At 43.8% G+C, this 22812-nt stretch overlaps 1 protein-coding gene and 1 long non-coding RNA gene across 5 annotated transcripts in view; one reads left to right on the top strand and one right to left on the bottom strand.

The window, feature by feature from the left end:
• The first annotated feature begins 293 nt into the window (after positions 1-293).
• Positions 294-2879, top strand: LOC128767808 (uncharacterized). 2 transcript variants are annotated; one of them, XR_008416171.1, is made up of 5 exons: positions 294-453; positions 806-889; positions 945-1008; positions 1143-1311; positions 2145-2879. It is a non-coding gene; the product is annotated as an uncharacterized LOC128767808 (long non-coding RNA). The 2 variants fall into 2 exon arrangements; XR_008416170.1 differs by lacking the exon at positions 294-453 and having other exon boundaries at positions 473-889.
• The window catches only part of glra1 (glycine receptor, alpha 1), a 100223-nt gene continuing 79491 nt past the window's right edge, over positions 2081-22812 (bottom strand). For all 3 annotated transcript variants that reach the window (XM_053880111.1, XM_053880112.1, XM_053880113.1), the window contains one exon: positions 2081-6753. In XM_053880111.1, the coding sequence (XP_053736086.1) occupies positions 6469-6753 (285 nt within the window). In that variant the 3' untranslated portion in view covers positions 2081-6468. The remainder of the gene's footprint in view (positions 6754-22812) is intronic.

Genomic DNA, 22812 nt, shown 5'->3' with positions numbered 1-22812 from the left:
ACGTGGTTTCAGGTTTAAATGAAACCATATAAAAGTATCTCTATTAAAATTAAATGACATTTAAAGGACACTGTTTATTACACTTATCCTTCACTTCTCAGCAGTTTACAGTTTCAAACTTTTTACTGTTTAAAACTAAAAGGTCGATTTGACAGTGTAGTTTACATAGAACCACGGTTGAGCGAGCCCGTCAGTCACATGATAATTAATGGACGAATCAGAGAGAAATACGTCATCACGATGGGACCCAATAAGGAAGCGGTGTATCCAGACGTCTTCGCTCTTAAAGTGCCAGCCGCGTATTCAAATGAGGTGTTAGATTAGATGTCCTTTATTAGTCCCACAGAGGGGAAATGCTGCGTTTCATTTATCTTAAACTTGTTTACACTGAGTCAGAGTTCCCCCCTGCACCAATAAAGAGGTCTTCACTGCCACATGAAGGCCAGCCCTCAGGTGAGTGTGACGCTGAGGCTTTCTCACAAGTGCAACTAAACCAATGGACTATGCTCAGTTCCTCAATGCAAGGCTTGATGTAACAGAGGTTTTACACTTGTCTAGAACAAGTGTAGTGCACTTGGCTGCCTTTGTAGTTATTGTTTTTATTTCACCTCTTTATACTTGCTTTATTCAATTCGTTTATTCAAGTTTCTATCAATTCCTTCTGACTGGAGAAACACTTTTTGTCTCAGTTCCTTCTCAATGTCTGTGGAAGCCTCAGCTTTATTTTACTTCTCAGACGTTTTATTATTAAATACATTCTTGTGAGTCATTGGCTCAAATGGTTGCAACACTGGCCTCTCCACAGAATACCACTTCAACTGACTTCACATTGAGAAGCTGTGGCTCTGCTCTAGGTCTCTTCTGGCTGACTGAGCTTCTCTCTCTCTCTGTAAGTCTGGCCGCTATGCTGAGAAAAACTTGGAGGTTTAATCTTGTTTTTTCAGTTACCACCCCTCAAATGTACTTTTTCTGTGGCTGGAGCTGCTCCTCTGAGGCGGTGAGATGCAGGTGTGTGTTGGCGTCCTCTCGGGCGCGTGCTTCCCTCTCCTCTGTCCAACTTGACTCAGAAAGTGCCTGGAGCTGGCTGCTGCTTTGTGTGTGTACAGAATTATAATTTGACAAGTAAATATTTGATTTTACAGCCAGCAGGTGACAGAGTGACTGTAGTGGATGAATCACAGCGAAGTTCAGGGAGGAGTGAATCACTGTGTGCATTGAGCGGTCTTTTCTTGAAGAGCGCACAGGAAAAAATGAGCCATTCCGTATGAGGGATCTGTCACATGCCAAAGTAGATGCTCCTCACACGAATCTGTGAGTATGATAATTTTGCCTTCTTGTCACTTTGATTTACAACTCTTCTTCTTGATGAACACGCTCAAGCTTGAACCTGTGACCTGCATTTTACAACCCACATGCTCACCTTGTACCTGTAGTGTATTAGCAGCCGCCCTGCTGTGTACACAGACAGTATTAGTATTCTGGGAACTACAAGGACTCCGGCGTGTTCTGGTCCAGCTGGCTCACAGCACACGCTGACATTTTCCAAGGAAGCTCCCCGACCTCCTGCAGCACCGTCTGCTGCACACATTGTCCTTTCATTACACTCCGTCTGGAGGAGCTGCAGCGGTCAGAACCAGGACTTCACTTTATTACGTTTGTCTGTACTCTGATGATGGGTTGATGTCAACGAATTGGCAAACTTGTGTGGGGATGTAATGATGAGAAAAAGTGTTAAGTCATACTGTTAAGTCATGGAGATAGTTACCTTAGAGTTGGGTGAGGCACCTTGGTCGTAGTGCTCAAATGTTTTTTTCTAATGTGAATATTCACTGGGGAAATAAAGGGAAGTATTGATTCCATTAATGCTGCATTTCCGTTCCCCTCTTCACTGTGACGTTAATAAGGTTCAAGAAGATAGTGGGGAACTTGACACATTTGTCATTTGAAAATCACAGCTGGTTTTGCCAAAAAAAAAATCCAACTTGGATGGAGACAAAATGCAGTCGTAGTCCTATACTATCAGTCTATGTGGTTACAGAAAAGACTTGGTCACCCCTAGACAAACAAACTCCGCACAGACAATGAATCCAACCCCACTGCGAGGATTTATTTGCAATTTTTAATAACTTTTCTTGGTTACACAGATCCTTGAGTCGAGGAACAGAAAGCAGAAGATCCAACTCCAACAACCTTTGACAATGTTCAAAAAGATTTTTGTTCAGAAAACCTTCAATGGTTAATAGAATTAGTAGTATGACACATTTCAATAAATATTTAGATATATACAGATAAAGCAGAAATGGTACATTCTTTTTTTTTTTTTTCATCAAATTGCTTCACATTTTTTTGTACAAGCCAAAATATCTGCCATTGTGTTTATATTCATGCAAAATATTGTTTCTCAGATTAATGAAAATAAAAAAGGATTCGCCTTTTTTTTCTTTTTTTCACTTTATCCTGCTTTGTTGTCAGATTATAATGAGCATTTTTGCAAATGAAACGGTGCACTTTGTGCCATCACACGATCAAAGCTTAAAAAGAAAACAAAAGTTAAGGCCATTCCAGCTTGTGCAAAGAAAAAAATAATTCATAACTCCTTTAATTCACAGCAGTTTTGGGATCCTCCCCCCCTCCCCCATTGCAGGATTGTACAAGTACACACAAGAACCAAACCTCTGATGTAATTCATTTAAATGAACCATGCTACGGTTAAACCCAAACACAAGTCTTCGGAACACAACACGAACCCTCTCTCGCAGCCAGGGCCCCGACTCCCTCCCCAACAGTGACGACGAGTGGTTGAATGAATGCATGATATGCGTTAGGTCCTTTTTTTTTATTTGCATATTCAACCCTGTATGGCACAAAAAAGACGTATAAAATACACAGAACTGAATGGCACGTAGTAGTCAACACTAGATGGCGCTGTTGCTCGTGTCCAAAGTTGCTCCTGTCGGTTAAAACAGTGTGTGGTGATTAAAACATGCTGCAGACACGGAAGTGCGGAATAGAAACATGGCTCACTAGTCGTCCACCAGATTCACATTACACTCCAGTTTATCCTCATCGTGACAAGTAACATTTTAACTGCATGATTTCGTGACGGAACTGTGCACCTTTTAATTCATATTTAAACTTGACCTTATTTCATATTTAATTGAGAAGAAAGTGACGTAAAAATCACAATGAATATTACTGTTGACTCTCTTGCCCTTCACACCATTTCTATTTAAATATTTATTCTCATCTTGTTTATTTTTAAAAACACAATCTTGATTTTATTTTAAATCAATGAAATAAAAATAGTTTCCCTGGCATAATTGAAATATTAATATATTCTACCTAACCTTTAAGTGAATCATTAATAAACAAATATTTAAATATTATTTTGTACAAAAAAAATACATTGAAACATGAATAAATATTTGAACTATATATCACACTGTAGGATTCTATTAATTATAAACAAATAGCATTTAATATTTTACCTTGGACATGAATTGGTTTTGTTGTAAAACACTTTTTGGTTCCTCTCAAACGGCGTCTTTTGACGCATTTGTATTTGTTGTTGAGTCGACGCTGAGCTTTTCAAGAAACATTTTGATCGGATGCCAGTAGCAGCATCGTCTCGCACACCTCCGATAACAAACCTTGTTGGTTGGATTACAATAGCTGGTGATGCCAATGAGACAAAATGAGTTCACTCATGTCGCTATCGAATGAAAGCCAAATCAACAATATTCTCAAAGATGTGTGACTAAAATGCATCACATGTCTAAGCTTCTCATCAAATAAATCAGAAAATGTGGCATAGCCCTTCAGATCTCACACGTCGAGTCGTGAAACAAGAATAGAGCCGACGTTGACGGTTGTTGTGCCACAAATGGAAACGTTTACTTGTCAGTCGTTTATTCACTTCCTGGTAAATGGTGCGTTCCCATCGTGCTCAGAAGTTCGGAGAGGATGTTGTGCCACGGTCCGTTCCCGCAACAGCGATATATGAAATTAAAGGTGATGTTTTGCCGAGGGTGTGTCATATTCGGGGGCCCACCTAGTCATTTGAAGTGGCCAGCTCAAAATGAGAAACTCATTTGAAGTCTTTAACAAACAAGATGATGGTGTACATTGTTCAGTTAGTGATAATAGATGTCAACATTGAACAGGAAGCGTTGCCAATTGATTCAGAAAGAAGCCATGAAAGATTGTGAGCAGATGTTTGTGCTTCAAGAAGAAAGACCAGGGTGAGCCAGCGGTGAAGGTGTTTTTCATTCCGAATTCAGACATGCTTAATTTAGCCTTTAGCAATTGAAATAGACTGATTTTGAATTGTGTTTCGAGTAAATACACTTTATTTTTGGCCTTGGCCTTGATCTTATTTCAAGTGTTGGATCATGTGATTGACCTTGACTTGTGTCTTATCGAGTCCCGATCCGACTTAAATTGAAACATGCATTTAACAAACTGTGTACTTTAGTGTTGTTTGAGCAGCTTCTTGGTTTCTAACTCGCGTGAGCTCAAACTCTTACGACCTCTGAGCACTCGTAGAACGCAGCATTCGCACCCAGTTAGCACGCCTCAGCCAAGAGAAATCAATGGACTCTGCTTTGTTACATCTCCACTTTATGTAGCACTCAAGTGCTCTGGATGATGTTTTTCACGTGACTAGGCTGGGTTTTTATTCTGAATTCCTTTTAGCTTTTTAGCTAAATGACATACGTTTGGCGAATTGTTCCTCAATTTGATCACATTGTATCAATGTTTGCAGACCACTGGTCACATGAACGACACCGACGCAGCACAAAAATAAGCAGCTGTGCTAAAATATGCTTGCTAAGCTAGCCACCTACAAAAACAACGAGTCGTCAATATTGCATGTTAGTCCCACATGGTGTGTCATGTGAATTACTTTCATTGTTTCGGATGTTAAAGGAACGCTATGCAAGTTGTGAACAAACCTGGAGATATGTGGCTCGTCATGTGACCAGGATTTCCCTCCAAAACTTTTGGCTTTTTCTCACCTAAATTTGTTACAGATTGGGTTGCTTAACTATGTTAAAGTGTCACTACCTATTTTACTGAGGGATTTTTGTTAAGCACGACATTAGCTTCTCGGCTTACAGACTATAGCATCTTTGTTGTCACTGAACAGATTGTAGCCATCAACTGCTGCTAACACAGTCGAACCCCGTCCATGTTCTTCACTTAAAACAATTCGATTTGCTTCCAGCTTTGCCTCATCAGTCATGAGTGAATTGTTTGAAATGGCGCCTGCCAGCTAGCGGTGCAGAAAAGTGGAGAACACAATTGCATATACGGATCGTTGCATAGAGAAGCAAAGTACAAAACAAAACTGTTAATAAGCGTAAGCTTTCCCAGCTTTTGCGATGACATCCTGGTGTATTTCATGACGTGTTCCGCTACATCGGTGCGTGTGGATGAGATGAGACGACAGTTAATTAAGGTACAAAAGGTGTTATAATCTGTATATCCACTACGTAGGCCCGCTCAGGTGAAGGGGGCGGGAAGAGGGAGTCACATTAAGGCGGGGTCAAAGCAAGGAAGCACTAATAAGATGTAAACAATGTTCTCAGTCCTGATGAGCACAACGAGGAAAAGCAAACGTAGGGTGTTTTTTTTTTTTGTTTTTTTTCTCAACACTGTCCAGGATCTGCTCGAGAAAAGAAAAGTTTGTCACAGATTGACATCAAAATGTCCTCTAGAGGGAGGAAGGTGCACAGACACCAGTTTGTTTGGCACATGAATGAAGAAACAAATGCATGAAACAAACCAAAGAGGTAAACGTTGAGCTCACACAGAAATGTTCTTGTTTTCTCCGTCGTCCAGCGCTGTTTTCTTCTTGCGTGATTGACAGCGGCAGCAGGTCGGGATTCGGGGGGTGTCGACGGCGGGGGGAGAGGAGGGAAAGCGAGTGCCGGCAATACACATTTGAAGCAATTTCTATATTCATATACATAAAGTCCATGATCCTTGCATCGTGTGTTGAATGGAAGCACTACTCCTTCTTCCTGTTTTGTTTTTTTTAAAGAAAACTCACTTTTTCCCTTTGAAAATCATGTTTGATAAATATATATATTACATCTCCCGCTCTCTGTCCAAACATCGCTTTGTCATATAGAATAATAGATCCATCCTTGCGCATAAAAATAATCCCAAAATCAAAGAGAAGTCTCCTCGCTCGTCCTCTTCCTCGCAGTTTGTTGCGCCTGCAAGTCTGTTTTTTCAAATCTTTTCTTAAATATATTGCCACATTCATATTTCATGCATTTTACTGCATTGCTATTGCACTGGTCCGGACTAATCGGGAGGCTTAAAGAGACGGATGAGACTCGGTCGTAGGGTAAAGGCAAAGAAAAGCGTTGAAGTCTTCAGGTGGGAGGGGCCACAAATGTCCCTCATTGCAATGACAAGTCGGGTGGTGAAAAAGAGGCGGCGAGTTATTTTGTTGGACTACTGCTTGTGGATGTCCTCGCTGCGGATGATCTTGTAAATGATCCAGTAGAAAATGTTAAAAATGAGGAAGACGAGCGGGAACGCCACACGGGACACAGTGTCGATGCGTTTGGCCCGGCTGATGAAGAGCTTCTTCATCTCCTCGATGCTCTTCTCTGGCGCGGCCGACGCTGGGGCGTTGTTGTTGTTGCCCTTGATGGCCATGCCGTCCTTGGCCTGCAGGCAGGCGGGGCCCATGCCGTAGCCTGGGAAGCTGAAGCGGCCCTCGCCCGTCTCATCCTCCTGCAAAACAGGCCAAGACTCAGGCTGTTAGGAATCAGAGAAAGACGTTATTGGTGGAGGTTTCAGCCTGAACGTATGGGACGGTCAAATAAGATCAAACTGAATCTGAGCTCTCTGTGTGTGTTTAGCTTGGCCTTGAATCATTATTGGGATTTGATTCATTTGGACCCTCTTCCTATTTCACTGCCCTCTAGAAACAACATTCATTATCTTGGATTTTACATTCGATTTTTAGAAGCAGATTTGAGATAGAAGTTTGACGACTCAAATTCCACTGTTTACTCGGGTCTAAGAAAATACTGATGCACTCACATTGTCTTGATCTTTTAAAAGTTGCTATAGCAATTTAATACATAGGTACTTGGATATGCTTCTGCATTTGTGATGTGTTTAATACTAAAATTTTCTTTTTGTACACTGGAGATTTGTTGATCGAGGGAGTGATTTATTCCTCTGTTGGAGTGGATTTTTTTTTTTTTTAACTGGACTGACATAACAATAAGCTTGTTTTCATGCACATACTATTGTTCTGCACCTGATTTCCTTCTTTAAAATGAAAGCCCTAATGACAATATATTATTCAAACAGTATCACAATATATTGCCGCTCCTGCATGGTATCCTGAGATACAAGCCAATACACAGCCCCACTGTTTATGCCACTTCTCTTGTCACTTGGTATGACACTGCAATGGTACAATTGGAAACTGCTACTGTCAGTGAGTACTTCAAGGTGAGTACCTTTTGTTCTTGGCTGAGTGGTGGATGGTTTTGCTTGCATTTTGGAATGTTACACACACACACACACGCAGTCCACTCTCTTTGTGTCAGAATGAAACCCATACATATTTAGATCAGATGTGTGAATCATCGACGTGAGAAAGAAGTCGGTGTCCCCTGGAGAGTCGGGGGTGATGGCAGAGAACTGATTGGTGCGTGGTGCAGTCAAGGTTATGGTGCCTATGAGATATTGAAAGCACTATCTGCTCTGTCACCGCCATTTCATTACCGCAAACATTCCCTCTGTTATCTGAACAAAACAAGGACGCATTTAGGTGAAATTAACCAGACAGGGCAACGTCTCCCGAGAGCCACATTCCGCTGCTTTCATTTAAAAACGGGTGAGATTTCTATACGAGAGCTGTGTGGAAGCTTATCAACAGGAAATCACTCTCAAGCATTTTGGGATTGGAAAACAAGCAGCCTGAAGCAGGACCAACGGTTGGCAGCAGGAGAACTTGACGCAACAGCTCTGCAGCAGCTACAAATCAAGCGGGGCGTAAAAGTAATGGCTCCACTGCCGGCAAGCCCCTCTCCGGCCGTGGGCAGAATTAAACGTCTAAACAGGAGGATTTGAGCTACAAAAAGGACTCAAGGCTTGAATGTCATTTTGCGTATTCAAGGTGCTGTCGTGTGCACTGGACCAGGTAACGCTCCATTTTTAGCACCCCTTGTCCCCATTCTGTCCTTGCATTCATGCTAGCCAATGTATTACTATTAATACCCGCACGCACGCACACACACACACACTAGCCGGGACGCCAGCCGACCTCCGTCTGTCCTTCAGTGACGCCGCTAAACTATTACAGATGCTCTGCTTTATTCTCGTTGCCATGTGATTAATGTGGAGGGCGGAGGAACGTGAGGAGGAGGCGCAATGAGGAGAAGCACGGAGGGAGGAGGGGCGATGAGGAGAACAACGAAGGAAGGAGGTGATGCTGCATCCTGCCAGTCAGAATTCTGCAAATTCTTTCACTTCAGTTCAAGGCTTAATCAAGACGGGGTGAATTGACCTTTTTTTTCCATGTAGTCGCACTTGCCCAGAACACTGAGGCAGGATCATGTACCAGAGGTATTGTGAGTTCACCCCATCAACGTATGGCAAAGAGTCAACTCCTCAAAGAGGTCGATAGAGTTACTGTGGAAAAGTGATGAAATCGGGCGAAAAGTCAGGGCCTGAAACTCAAGTACAGACTTTCTTTTCTTCTCAATTCCAACTCCCACAAATAGTATGGCTCATTCACAGATTTAAGAATCAGTTTAGGAATCTTGAAGTTGGACCACCAAGGAGAGGCTGTGCTCCATAGACAGTAGTCTCACAGCCCTCTGTCATAAAGGTCAATTCATGTTCTTGCTGTCACCTGTGGTTACAAGCTTCTTTGCAGTGGCCGGACTCTCTCTTTGATATAAGAATGAGTCGTCCAGGCGTGACTGAAAATAGTGCCACTAGACTCCTGGACTGTACGTTGTTGGGGAGTTAAAACAGCAAGGGGCCCTTCGACTCGACACTGTTCTGCATCCCGACCTGCCCAACTGTCGTCATCTCATTTCTTTCGATGATGTCTATCTCAAAGTCTTATATCTCTAGGAGGATTACTTCTCTGCTACTGGAGAATCAACAAACAAACTTTCAAGGCCTTTTTCTTTTTTTGAGAAAAGTGACAAATGAGCGCAACACAACCTCTTGGCTCACTCATCCATCACTCTCCTGTCGATAGCAGTGTTCTTTTGAAGGATTTCTTTACAATGCGGGTTGTTGGCTTATCAGACCCTCATTTATTTAATCTGTTTACCATCAGACTTGAGCTCCATGAGGGTGACTCTGCAGGAACATGACTAGAATGAGTAATGTTTACATATCTCATCGGCGATGGATGTCTCTGTGTGCGGGACTTCCTGTTTCTGGAATGTCAATTGGTTTGATTGTTGCAAAAGGTCCCTCTTTTACAATGGACCGAAGGACTTGCTTCCTGTCAAGTAACCCGTGTCACTGTGACTGGTTTGACTCAGTGACTCAAGCAGATAGACTCACTTTTAGTTAGCAGCTGAAAAGGGGAGACTCACTTAGGTGTGGGGTATTCCATCAATTTCACTATCTTCCCTGGTACTCAGTGGTAATGGACTTGCTTAGATATGTGGGAATCTGAACCTATTTTCCTGTCCTGCAACAGGATTTACATGGAATCACTGGCTTTGTGGGATTCGCCATTCGTGGAGCTTCCTGCACGGCCACGACAGAAACTACACAAACAAACTCATCGGGGCGAAGAGATAAAATAACAAAAAAATCCACAATGCAGTGAGTAGTTAAAGGGAAGCAGGGATGAAGGGAGCGGGTGCGACAAGGAGAAGGAGCAACAGAACCTCAGTGCCCATTCATCCATCATGCTTCCCTCTCTCGATTGAAGCGTTTATATCTCTGCCTCTGCTCATGTGATTAATTGAGCAGATTAGCAAGGAAGCAGAAGGCAAGTGTGTCAGGCCGCCCTTATCCTGCACCATCTCCTCTGCAAATATTACCCTTGGATACTTGTTTCAGAGACCTGCATTTACATAAAACACGATTTGGAAGGTGTCAGCCCCAACTAATGTCGACATTCGTCTCCCCCGAAAGAGGCCAGCGGAGGAATTCCTTGGCTCCTCTTCCGCCTTACGATTCCCCCCAACCAGAAGCAATTCCAACAGAGCAGCAGGGGACGAATTATATTATAAATTTGCTTTTCTGATCCATTTTCTGTTGGATCCATCTCAAGCTGTCCGCTATACTATTCTTCTTCTTCTCCCTCTCTCCCGGTTTAGAGCCATTTGAGAGCTTTTAGGAGGTTTAAGCATCAATAAATCAATGTGAGAGCTGAAAGAGGCATTTATGTGTATATTTACAAAATACAAAGTCACTTTTGCCATCATTCCTTCTCGACTAGAAGCCATAACATCTTCTCGTAGTCTAATACTGTCTGATGAAACTGTTAATTCGGGGGGGGGTGACTTGAACATTATATATTATAAGACAAGGTTATGGTTATGATGCTTTACACTTCCCTTGTTTTCAATGTTATTATTCATTCATAGTCTGCTGCTTTTTTCAACACGTCTGCTTGAGCCAATCCTGGCCAACAATGAAGGACTGCTCTTGCTAATATTTGCTGCAGGGGACATTTTTCAGGCCAACAAATGTCTATTTAGGATTGGACAGAAGGTCGTTGGCGCCGTGTTAGTAGAGAAACTTTGCTCTAGCATAAGTGACATGTTTGCATTGCTGAGACATTATGGTGTGGTGATGGGTTTGGATGGGTGTTTTGGTTCACTGAACGATGAAGGTCGGTCTAACAGGCAGCAAGAAGCTTACATCAAAGAGCGTTTGTGATCTCCAAGGGTATTGCAGTTTTTGCTTTCCTTGGAGGATGGATTTCGAGATATTAAATTGTTGCCATAATATCCGATTTATGTAGCATTTATTATGTTTTAATTATTTATTTGAATAAAAGCAACCCTTGGTGCTTGGTTTGTCCTGCTAAAATTACATATTTCTAACTCAGTTTTCAAAGTTTCAAGGTACAGGATGTACATGCAAGGGCAGCCAAGAGTCCGGAACATTGTGTGGTTTGAGCCTTCAGACAAGCTACCCTTTACTACATTTCAGTTGTTGAATTAGTCTTTGTTTACCTGTGTTATACTACAACTTCAAAAGCTTTCACCATTAGCGTTTGACAATTGGACCTTAGTAGACTGGCATGAGGTCTGAACAAGAGTCTTTGGAAGGGAGTGATGGTAGAAGTGCGTGTATATTTTGTAAATACAGTCTATACATGGTCAGATGAATGGGATGAACTGGGGTCAGCATTGCTGTCCTGGTTATAATAAACTGCACTTTACTGAAACCTTTAAAACACGACAGAATATGTGCCACTGCCACGACCAGTTTTTGCTGGAAGCTCTGGTTTTGGTTGTTAAGTGGGAAGTAAGTGATGAAACCGCACATTATTTGGCCGGTGGTTTCGATGCTTTGAATACCCAGTGAATACATTACAATCCTAGTGCAACCGTCTTCCACATCGCCACTGTTTGTTTTCCCTCACAGCCCAGCAACTCCCTAATCTACACTCATTTTCTCTTTGCTGTGTTTTCACCTCTCCGTGCCGAATTCCACTCATCCATCTCAGTTTTTCGGTTTCTCTGCGCCTTTTGTTTTCCCGCTAAAGCCCACACTTTACATTAAAACATGGTGCGCTAATGTCTGTGGCTCATCAAGCCGCTGACCTGGAATGATTATCCACATGATCTGCCTCACACTCTTCTCCTCTCTCGCTGCCTCGTTGTCTTTCAGCTCCAGTCTTTGATCCAAATTACTTTCAGAGAGGCCGTCGCACCTTTGGCCTCTCACCGTTAAATCAGGTGGTTAAATGATCAATCTTCGCCACAGATCAGTTCAGCTAGCTGAAGCAAAATTAGCACTTTCAGCTGGAGCAGGCATGTACTGGGATGTTTGCAAGCATCCCACTTAGCATCCCGCTAGCTTTTTCACTCCATTCCACCAACACTCTTTAAAGCCTACATTTTGCAGACTACTGTGGAACAATGTAAACTTTCGACCTAAATTATATCTTGTGTTATAATGTTTGCATATTGTGTTAAAAATGTTACACAAAAGGCTAACCTAACTCAAATGATGTAGCTTGTCACGCTAACTAGGATGCGTCTAAAACTATTGTTATGGCTGACGTCAACTAGTTGTGATGCAATTAACACAAGCCGCTGTCAGAGTACAAATACCTCAGACCCAAAACATTATATGGGATCATCAAAGGACACTTGCCTTTCATACCACATTTTCAGAAACTGAAATTCAAATACAGTTTCAAAACAGCATTTAACACTAAACAAGTCTTTTCAACATTTAAATACATTTTTCATTCATACATACATACATACATACATGCATATACCGTCAGTTGGGCAAGAGGCAGGAATACACCCTGGAATACACACACCATTGACACACACACACACACACCCAGGGGCATTTATTAATATTATATTTACAACACTACCATCAGCCATGTTGACATGTTTGTCAAGCCGTACACGTCATATGCTCGCTAGTCGAATAATCGCTGAGGTAGTCTGTGACTAGTCGACTATCAAAATACTCGTAAGTTGCAGCCCTAATGTATGTATGTGTATATACCCTGTACATCTCAAAACACATGGACTCTAGGATGCTAAAGCTCCAAATGGATTATGTTTCCATTGAAGCACAAACATATCAGAAGGAACAAGTTTGTTTTGTCGGGTCACACGGTGGAGGTGGGATGAAGAACCCAGCTCCCGTGGTAGCTGTGAATTACAGTCTGTACTCGTGGAGGACTTTCATATGAACATTACCTGGGTGGCAAGCTTAAACAGCGGATCTGTTACTGTATGTAAAGTAGCACAGTAATCGTCCTGCTCCTACTCCCCCTCGAACGGCAGTATTTTCCCTCACTGTCCATTGAACACTGATCAAGCCTGAGCAAGGGTGTTACTTCATAGGAGACCTGTCAATCTGAAGGTTGGGTTCAGCTGGCAGGAGTCCGCTGATCGCTCTCTCTGCGCTTCTTTAGGCCTCTTAATCCCTGCACGCTCTTATCTGCCTTTGTTCTCCAGCGGCTGAACAACCTGGGAGATCCAGGCATTTAGAGACAGCAAGCCAGACATGACTACTAACCCCCCCCCCCGACTTAGTGAAAAATGCCTAATCACGCCAAATGAGCAGATTACATTCGATCAATCAGGACAGCCTGTTTCCGTGCGAAACCTGAGTCTCAGCTACACAGTTGGATGATGACTGCGCGCTGCACGGGAGTCCCGATCTGATACCACATTTCTGTCTGTAATTCCCCTAGAAGGGCCGGACCAGCTGGAGGCAGGGAAGCATCTCATTTTCTTCCCCGCGTTGCCGGGGTAACCGGACCATCACATGGCTTTCATTCTTCTCTGGTGGACTCAAACGCTTTTAAAGTAGTCTACTCTGATGAAACAATGAATTCTGAAGCTGGTCTCTCATGAGCAGAGCAATTGTATTCTTGCTCCAAAACCGCTGTAGTGTCTCACCACTCTTTGATTTCTGAAGAGTCTCTCATGTCGTTCTGTAGAGCTTTTTGAGAGATTGAGCCAGGCGCGCAGATATGATTGGCACAGTGGGTCCAACTCCCCCTCCCCTCGCAGTTCTGCCAGCCCTCCAGCAGGGGGGGATGTCACGCTGCTCTCCTCTCCCAGGGCTGCGGCATCTGTCCGTTTGATGGCCTTTCGCTCTGTTTTCCTAATTAGACAGCCCTCTGAAGCTTTGAGCGTCTGATTGCTCTCTACTCTCTCTGGACTATCGGTGTCACCAGCGAAATCGATAAAGCATCAGGATAGAAACTAGGAAAATCAGCACAAGTCCTGCTGCTGCTTTTGCATTTACCTGCCACTGCAACCAAAGAGCTGTGGCAAAGCACTTTATCCATGTCGGCACAGGGACAGCGGCAGCAGTGCGCGGCTGGAAATCAGGTTTTCCTATCGACAAGAACTCAAACTGATGGGACACATATCATCGATGCTGACATTTCTGCAGCAAAGCTTGGCTATTACTTCGAGATATCCCTCTCTTTGAGTGTCGAGCAGTGGCTGCATAGAACCCCTCAGGGATAGTCCTCACTGGGATTATGGAGGCTTTCCTCTGTGCTCCTCACCGCAGAGCTATTAATCACTGTTGGGGCTATTATGGCGGCAAACTAATCCCAGTGGAGGTAGAAATGCAAAAACCCCAAACATTGTTGCTGATCACAGCAGAACGCCAGTGAAATGTTTGAAGCTGGAAGGATCGGGAACAGGAGCTGGATGTCTACGTGGTGTTGTTATTGTCTTCGGCTACTCGTGTGGCACGGTGACCAGTCTGGAACTTGGCATATTCTGTCGACCCAGGTGGACCTGCCTGGCCAATATGCTAACAACAGCAATTTCAAATCACAGTCGTGGTAGTGCTACTATGGGTTCCCTTCATGTGAGTGCTCATTTCCCTTTTTTTGGTAGTTTCCACACTGTCCACCATTAAAAGAGGATCAGCAGGACTTGTGACAGTAAAAGGAAGAAAAGCTTTTCCGAGTGAAAGTACACCAACATGGTCTCCCTCATTTGGTGTTCCATATTGACTTCGACTAAGACGAAGACTCGACTTTATTGATCCCTTTGGGATGACTCCCTCCCGGAAATTTACATTTCCAGCAGCAATAGAGGCAAGAAAGGGCATGCAGTCAGGAAGAGCATCACACAGAGAATAAAAAATAAAATAAAATAAAAATACTACATTTTAAAAAATAAAATGAAAAATAAAATAAAAAACAAAAATTAAACTAGATTAAAATAGGTTATTGCACCAGAGTTGCACTGGTTGTCAAGTGGACTTTTTCGGTCCAACATATTTGGTGCATATTAGCTGATGTAAACATGAGTGAAAGGACCAGAACTTGCATAGCAACATAGAAAGCTGACATCTGTGTCACAACTGGACTAGCAAAGTGCACTTGACATAGGTGACGCATTAGGAGTGAGAAGAGGCTGAAATAAATACTAAGACTCTCACTTTGCATTTGCATTTCACAAGCCAATTGAATCGATAGAAAGAGGAATGCGATTAAAGCCAGGGCTGCTCTGCCATGTTAGCAACACTGTAGGAATGACAGAGAGTAGGACTTGACCTGCTTGCTTCCTTGATCTTTGAGTATTGCGATTAGGCTACACAGTTTTGACCTTGGTTCAGATGCTGACGTTCCCTTGAAAAGCTGGCCATTGCTTCCAGATCTCCTCTGGTCGGTCCAGCGAGCTCGCGCAGTAATGGTTGCGTGGAAACCGTAGAACCCCAGGAGAACATCCTTCACCGGGATTATAGAGACTTCGGACTATACTCTTCACCGCAGAGCCATTCATCACCGTTGCAGCCATTATCGCGGCAAACTAATCCCCGTGGAGAAATAATGCTCAAATCCAATAACACAATTACCGTTCAAAATTGAAGATGTGTGCTAATCAGGCTGGTAATTCCCATAAAATACAACTGGCTCAGCGGAGTGTCCTTGCTGATGCTGATACTGCAGCAGTGTGCAATTTGTGCTTCGTCTTTGTGTCGAGATGAAACTTTGCAGATATGCATCTGCACTTTTAATCACCCTCGTGAGGACTGTTGCATTTTTAATTGCAGTTAAGAGGCGTTTAGCGTATTACTGCTGTTGCAATTTTAATTTTTTAATCAAGGTCCTGGGACTGTGGTTGCGGTGAGAGTAGTTTTTATGTTCTTCCCGCGCCTTAAGCTGCTCTCCCTCAGAGCCCTGGTCTGTACCATGCATGGAAATGCAGTATATTTGTATCAAGTGTGGTTTTGACATGCGCATGTATTTCTTGCGGTAGTGTGCTTGTCCTTTTGAACCGCATAGCCATCGGGCGCGAGCCACCAATGCATCCATTGTCTTGTGCCTCATTGTGGGACAGACTTTGGGATTATTTCAGAAAACAACTTTGTTGAAAACCCCAACTTGATCTACCCAGAAAAAGGGTAGCTTAGTAGAAGTTCCACACAGAGTTAGACTGTGTCCCATTTCTCACCCTAACACTAGCGCTTGGTCTTGAGTGCCCTCCACTATGACGTTCCCTCCGACAACGAAGTGAAGTGATTGACGTCACGCGTAAATACAACGTGTTGGCTGCTGTTCTGTGTTTCGTTTCCTGCATATCCAGTATTGGAGACGTTTTGGAAATGCCAGCTGTAACATTTTTGCAACCTCTTGCATCAGCGCTGATCATCTCACTTGGTTTGGTGAACCAACAGAAGAAGAAGAATTGGGCGAAGCCGAAGCAGGCTTCTATGTTGCTATGTTGTGGTGATAGATCTGTTAGAGCTTTGGTGAAGTTACCGTTAGCATGGATGCTAGCCGACTGTTATTTGTTACAAAGAGATAAAAACATACATGTTGTATTGTTCATGTTGTCAGACATGGAAGACCATTTGGGTCACTAACGTGTGATACCAGAGAAAGTTAACAAACGGAAGAGTAGTCCTCCTGACTAAAATGTCCCTGTTGTCCTATCCAACATTGTTTTGAAATAAAGTATCCTTGAAATCTATCCACGCTTCATATTCCCACTTGGTTTCACGTCAGCTCCGGAGCTCCCTCGGTTTGAAGGGATCATTTCAAGTGGTGAACGCTGCCCTCGGTCTTAGTATTGGGACACATTACACTTGCAGGTGAACACGCAAAATCCAGTGTTACGGTGAGAAATGGGACACAGCCTTCGTCACTATGGCAACTGAGACCATCCAAACGTTATCCAGTCTCTGTATTAAATCTATGCATTTGACCTTCAACTCCGAAGCTATTGATATGACAAACTGGCGGTGTGCATCAAGAATGCGATTATTGTCTCACAGCTGGGTGAGGCACGGTGACAACTTAAAAAGATATTTGCCCTCGGGACCTGAAGGCATTTATTCTGAACTCCCTTAGGAAAGAAAACCAATCTCTAAGGTCAACTCCTGACATCGGATGGTACTGTTAACTTAATTTGGCCACGACCTGCAGTTCATGGACATTTGTTTACAGAAAAGGGTCCACATTCGCCAATTCCACAGTCCATCCTGTCTCTTTTTCATCGCACAGACAAAGACATTCGGAGGGCAAACCTACTGCTCAGCCCTCACCCAGTACGGCCCCGCTAACGTTTGTGAGGTAGCTAATGCTAATCCGGTGATTCATCTTCAAGTACATTTGGACGGAACAAAACTGGCTGATGTTTGCTCCTCCTGAACCTGACTGCCGAGTGGTGTAATGGAGGAGTGGGGATCACATTAGACTCAGAATTACTGGCCTGAGAGGTTAATTAAGAGCGTGTGAAGCCTCAGGACGTCCTCCCTCACTCTCTCCCTCTGCTTTTATTACATGGTCGAACAGTTGGGATTAATGTGCGGCATCTTTGTAGGGAGGCTTAAAGTGATGGATCAAATTGTCTTCAGGTGAATGAGACGGGGAAGGGCTGAATGTTACACTCGTAAATGATTTTTCTTGGACTGCAGAGTGAAAGGCTGGTGGTTCAAATAAAGGCGTAGCATTCATAATGTGCCTGGTGTTTCCCAGATCATTCATTACTGAGCTTCGTCACATCGTTCAGATCCATGTTCCTGCCGTTACCGTCACTCTACACAGCTCTCGCATTAAAATCCTGGTGAGCTTGAACCTATTTTTTGGGACCCTTCAATGACTTCTTCTGTGTTCTGAATGCTTACATATCCACGCCACAAGGCTATGACAACATAGCCCACCCTTCAAACACTGAACAACTTCATCTTCATTTTTAAAGGCACAAAAAATGTCATGACTCCACGTTGAGCAAAAGTTGGCCAACAATTCTCACCACATGATACTTTCCTCCTTCCCTTCCCAAGTGAAGGAAATGAACAGTGATGTTCACCGGAGCAGGCGGTTCAACCTGCTGCATCATTTTATGTTCCTGCTCTGATGTGGAAATGATCTCTTTGATAACTCCTCCACCCAGCTGTGTTCACAATCCTCGCCCTGGGCTGCCGAGGTCTTAATCTGTTTGCATTAATTTTTCATCCCTCCTAAAGTCCTATCTCCACTTCCAGAAACATCCCTCGCATTTTGTTCACGCTCGCTCACAAAACTAGCCGTCGCAGCCCGTCACGGATTCGTCATTAGGCGTGTGCCGCGGCGGTGTGAAGAGGCGGAAGTAACCGCTTAAGTGTGTTTTCATATACGTTCGGCTTCCTCCGCCGTATAGAGTCATGATAAATAAATCAGCTAATGAGCAAAAATAGATTCGACTGTTACCCCGCTTCACCTGCAACATACCGTTATCGTCAAACTCCGAACAAAATGTATCAAAGAAGTAAAACGGAACAAAGGTTTCTAACACACTGTAAATGAATAGATATGAATTTAGATTTGAAGTCAAGTGAGAACAATGAGGGGGGAAATGTCTATGTCATATTTTTAAGGTTAAAAATAACTCATTTCTGGCACTTGTTCCTGTGATGGGGCTGGAGTCTCCCCCGTGTGGGGTGAGAGGCGGGGCCCTCTCACAGTACAGACTCATACTTGTCATCAATAAACTGTTTTTGGGCTGTGTGGGAGGAAAACAGAGTGCCTGGAGGAAACTCATTCCAAGGTTTGCTTAACTTGAACTGACTCCCCTATACTATAAACTAGCAGTGGGAATCTTTTACTATCTCCCAATTTGATTCGATTTTTGGGGCCACATTTCGATTCTGAAGAATTTAATTCATTACGATTTCTGATAGTGAGCTACTTTATTCTGTTTGCGGGGCAGAATAACAGAGACATTAAAGTGTCTTTCACACTTGTATCACGTTTTGAACATATTTCACAGAGTTCAGTTAGACATGTTGCCGCTTCAATTCCGAGGAAAGTGCCTCGACTGGGGACCGTTCTTTTCGTCTTTTGATAAAACTGTGACTCTGCTGTCTCAGTGAAACTGGCTCCGGGTGTCTGTGATCTCCAGGTTATGCCCCGCAATACGATATGTTGTGTTGTTATGCTTGATCTTGGTTATGCTTGAGCACGTTTGCGTTGTCCACCTTGATGTTTCCGGGCATTCAGTAAAAACGATGGCAGACTCTATCCTTTAGCAAAGCTGGAGCTGGTAGGATCTCAGCCATATTAGTTTTGGTATTTTCTGTGTGTGTGTCCAGAATGGGCTGTGCAGTGACGTCCAGCTGTGAACATACAGGAAATTGGTAGGGAAATTGCAGCAACTACAGGAAGTGAAAGTGAGCCTTTGTTTCAGGGGCTTCTGCCTCAGTACAATTTGATGGTGTGTTTGGTTATGACGGAGAGGAGGCTGATGGAGCTTACATTACATTTATTTTACTTATAAAGTTCTCTTCAAAAGAGGCGACAGAGTTTATTTTCAAATCAGACACAGATGAAGTAATCGAGCACATTTACAGGGTGATGTGATTTATTTCTTCTGTGCTGTATTAAGCAACACACTGGGGTGTTTTACTCATCCCGGTCACTTTATATGGAAATGAAATATGTAATTGAAAATAAAGAAGAATATATGGAGCGACGGAAATGCGTGAAAGCCAAAAATTCGACAGGAGGAGCCGCGAGGCAGCTGAGTGGCTTTTGAGGGAAACATAAAATAGATATAAATCCTCAATCCCATTGTCGTAATCCCTAATCCCCTGAACTGTGATGGTAGGTGAACGCTAGATTAGCAGAGAGGCCATGGCTGCACTTTCAGGTGAATCAGCCACAAAAGCCGACCCCCTCCGCCCCAAGTCCTCCTCGCTCACTGTGTTCTTTCAAAACCTCTCTCGCCCCACAGCAGGAGGAGAGGCGGAGAGAACCGGAGGCTCTGGATTGACCCACATCTGGCACATGAAACATTTTGCGTTTTTTCACATGCGATGAAAGCAGAAGGTGAATTTGGGCCGAGTTATGCAATTGTCTCTGCGCGTGTCAGAGGACTTCTTGGAGGACTGATTTCAGTTTTAGTTAGAGGACCAAAGATTAAAGAGTGTTTTCAGCTCTTATATAAGGAGGAGCCTTTTATGTTGCAGGATATTAGTCAAGTTCTGCCACAAATGAACCCGTTCTGGGCACAGTGAGGTGAATTATAGTCATTTACTTTCTAGGTCAGGCTGCAAGGAGAGCTGTCAACTTAAGGAGACTGGACTTCCCTCTCCTCCCGGCTTTTCTGGGGGAATTCCGAGGTCAACCAGGACAATCATTGCAGCGTGTCCACGGCCTGCCCAAGTGCCTTCTCACTCTGACTGACATACCCCACTAAAGATGTCCTCATGAGATGCATCAGCCGCCTCAAGTGGCGTCTCCTGAAGGAGCTTTGGTTCTGCTCCAAAACCCTACTGGATGACTGAGCATCTGCTTCTTGAGATGGGTGAACACATAAGGATTTTCTGAATCATCTGTCAGAGAATCCAGGGATCATCTCAACACACCATGGACAGGATGATGCCAGTCTTGGGTGTCCCTCTGCTTCCTTGTTTCTCAGTCGGCTCGCTTCTTGACCGGCTCTCCCCACACACAATGGCTTTTGATCTGACTGAAATGTTTAGCATTTACGATGTTCTGTTCTATCCTCTCATCCCAAATGCTCATGTCAAGTCTTCACGCTGTTGTCAAAGGAAAGTGCCTTGACGTGCAGTATATAAAACTTAATAGCAAATAAGTTTGAATTGTAGCTCCCAGGTCAAAGTACAGCCATATATATGTTTATGATTCACTTTTGCGGGCGACAAATTCCCTCCCTACTCAACTCAGACCGCAGTATTATTTTATAGCATTCACAAGAGAAAAGATAATCGGTGTTTACCATCCTTGAGATTCCAACCACCTTGTGGAGGTAGAGGAATTTATTGTGTCTGCAATCTTGTTGTTTAAGTGACTTCCACAGAGTATGAAGAGGCACCACTTTCGCGACTCGGTCTCAGAATCACTGAGTGAATCCTACAATGGCACAAACTGGATGTGAGTCTCTCCTGCTGTTTTGTTCTGAAATAACTAGTGCGGTATGAAAGTCAAACATCAGCTGACAACCGATTGTGAAACGGTGATGCTGGAGTGAACACGGAGGTCAGTTAGTCCATTGATGGACTCCCAAGTTGCGCGTCTCTGCCAACATTGATTCATTATGTAACTTGTTTGTTTGTCTTTCTGCTGTTTGCCCTAAATAAGAGTACTGACAAGTGCAAGTGCGAGGGAGGAGACACACTAAAGTCCTCGCCGACGGGAACTGGCCCATTAATTAAAGGTGGAAACCATTCCACGCCCCGTCCGTGTCCTGATCCGGGTTCTACCATTCGGTCCGACCTGTAATCCTGTGTCCTCATAAATGCTGCAACACAGGAACTTGTTCACACACGAAAATGTGTCAAACTCAATCAGGCAGCCACAGTCATGGCAGACACGAACACATGCCCCGCAACGGCAAGCGGCACGGCAGCACTCGTGAAGGCACTCATGCGTGTTCGCGAGGTGAAGGGATACAATCTAGCCCCGCCGCCTCACACGTACACTGGCACACACACTCAAGACACTATGGATTGTTTACTGCAGGTTGTCTGGAGGGGGTTCGCCTTCCACCCACACAAACATTCAGCCAGCGCCGATACGACCCGCAGCGCTGACAGCTTCACTCTTTATTGAATCCTGCGCTTTGCAACTGATGAATAAAACTGGACACACATCGATTGGCTTTGAGGGAGAAGAAGGGGGGGAAGGAGGAATCAAAGTCCTCGACCACTCAACCTGAACACAGCGTGAGATGCACTTTTGTAGCTTTGGATAAAAGTCAGATTCCTACGTGCTGAGCATCTTCATGCACACCTTCGCCTGCACGCACCTTTTTGTTTGTGGGTTTTGTGTGTGACTAAATGGCTGCACCCATCATCTGTTTCTCTCTAACTAGTCTGAGAAAGTTTTTTTGTGTATTTTCATTTGTTTGGCAGGTTTGTGTCGGGGCTGAAGCCGGCTTCAGTTTTCCCTCTCGCTTCCCATGTGTGGTGTGATTCCACACCGAGTCTCATCTATTTGTGCAGCAGCTGCGTATTTAATCATTCTCGCTGCCGCGGCAATGAAACATTGATGCCTGGCGATGCGGCCCGCTGTCGAGCGTCGCGCAAAGCTAATATCAAACACAGTCTGCATTTTTCAGCAGGCCGGAGGACGGACGAGAAACGGGGGGAGTCTTGTCCAAACTGCTTGTGCTTCATCCAAAGGCAAACATCGCTGCGGCAACCACCTTAACTGAGTCAAATATTTCATTTTGTCCTAAAACAGAGAATCAAGGGAGCTGCAGGAAACTTGGATTTGGATTGTGGATTTGGATTTTCTGGCTTTTCTCATCTGTTCTTTCATCTCAAATATTCATGTCAAACGGGTCCCAGTTGTTGGAGAAAAGGTGGGCGATCAAAGTACAGATATATGTTCATGATTCACTTTAACTTTGATATGAGAAAAGAGTTTGGAAGTCACGTCAGTCGAGCTGCAACACCTTAAAAATTAGATTTCTCTTTTGCAATCTGAGACGATCACTTTCCATCATCCACTACCTGAACAACACTCACTCAGCGACGCTCGACTCAGAGCCTTTTAGAGCGGGGAGGCTGACATGGCTCCAGGAGACCGCACACGCTGCGGAGCGAATTTGTCTTGACAGTCGATGTCTTGTGACGGGAGATGTTGGACATGTTCTGAGTACACGGCAC

The sequence above is a fragment of the Synchiropus splendidus genome, chromosome 11 (assembly GCF_027744825.2).
Source record: "Synchiropus splendidus isolate RoL2022-P1 chromosome 11, RoL_Sspl_1.0, whole genome shotgun sequence".
NCBI lineage: Eukaryota > Metazoa > Chordata > Actinopteri > Syngnathiformes > Callionymidae > Synchiropus > Synchiropus splendidus.
Note: the sequence above shows the minus strand (reverse complement) of the source record. Positions and strands in the feature narration are given on the sequence as shown.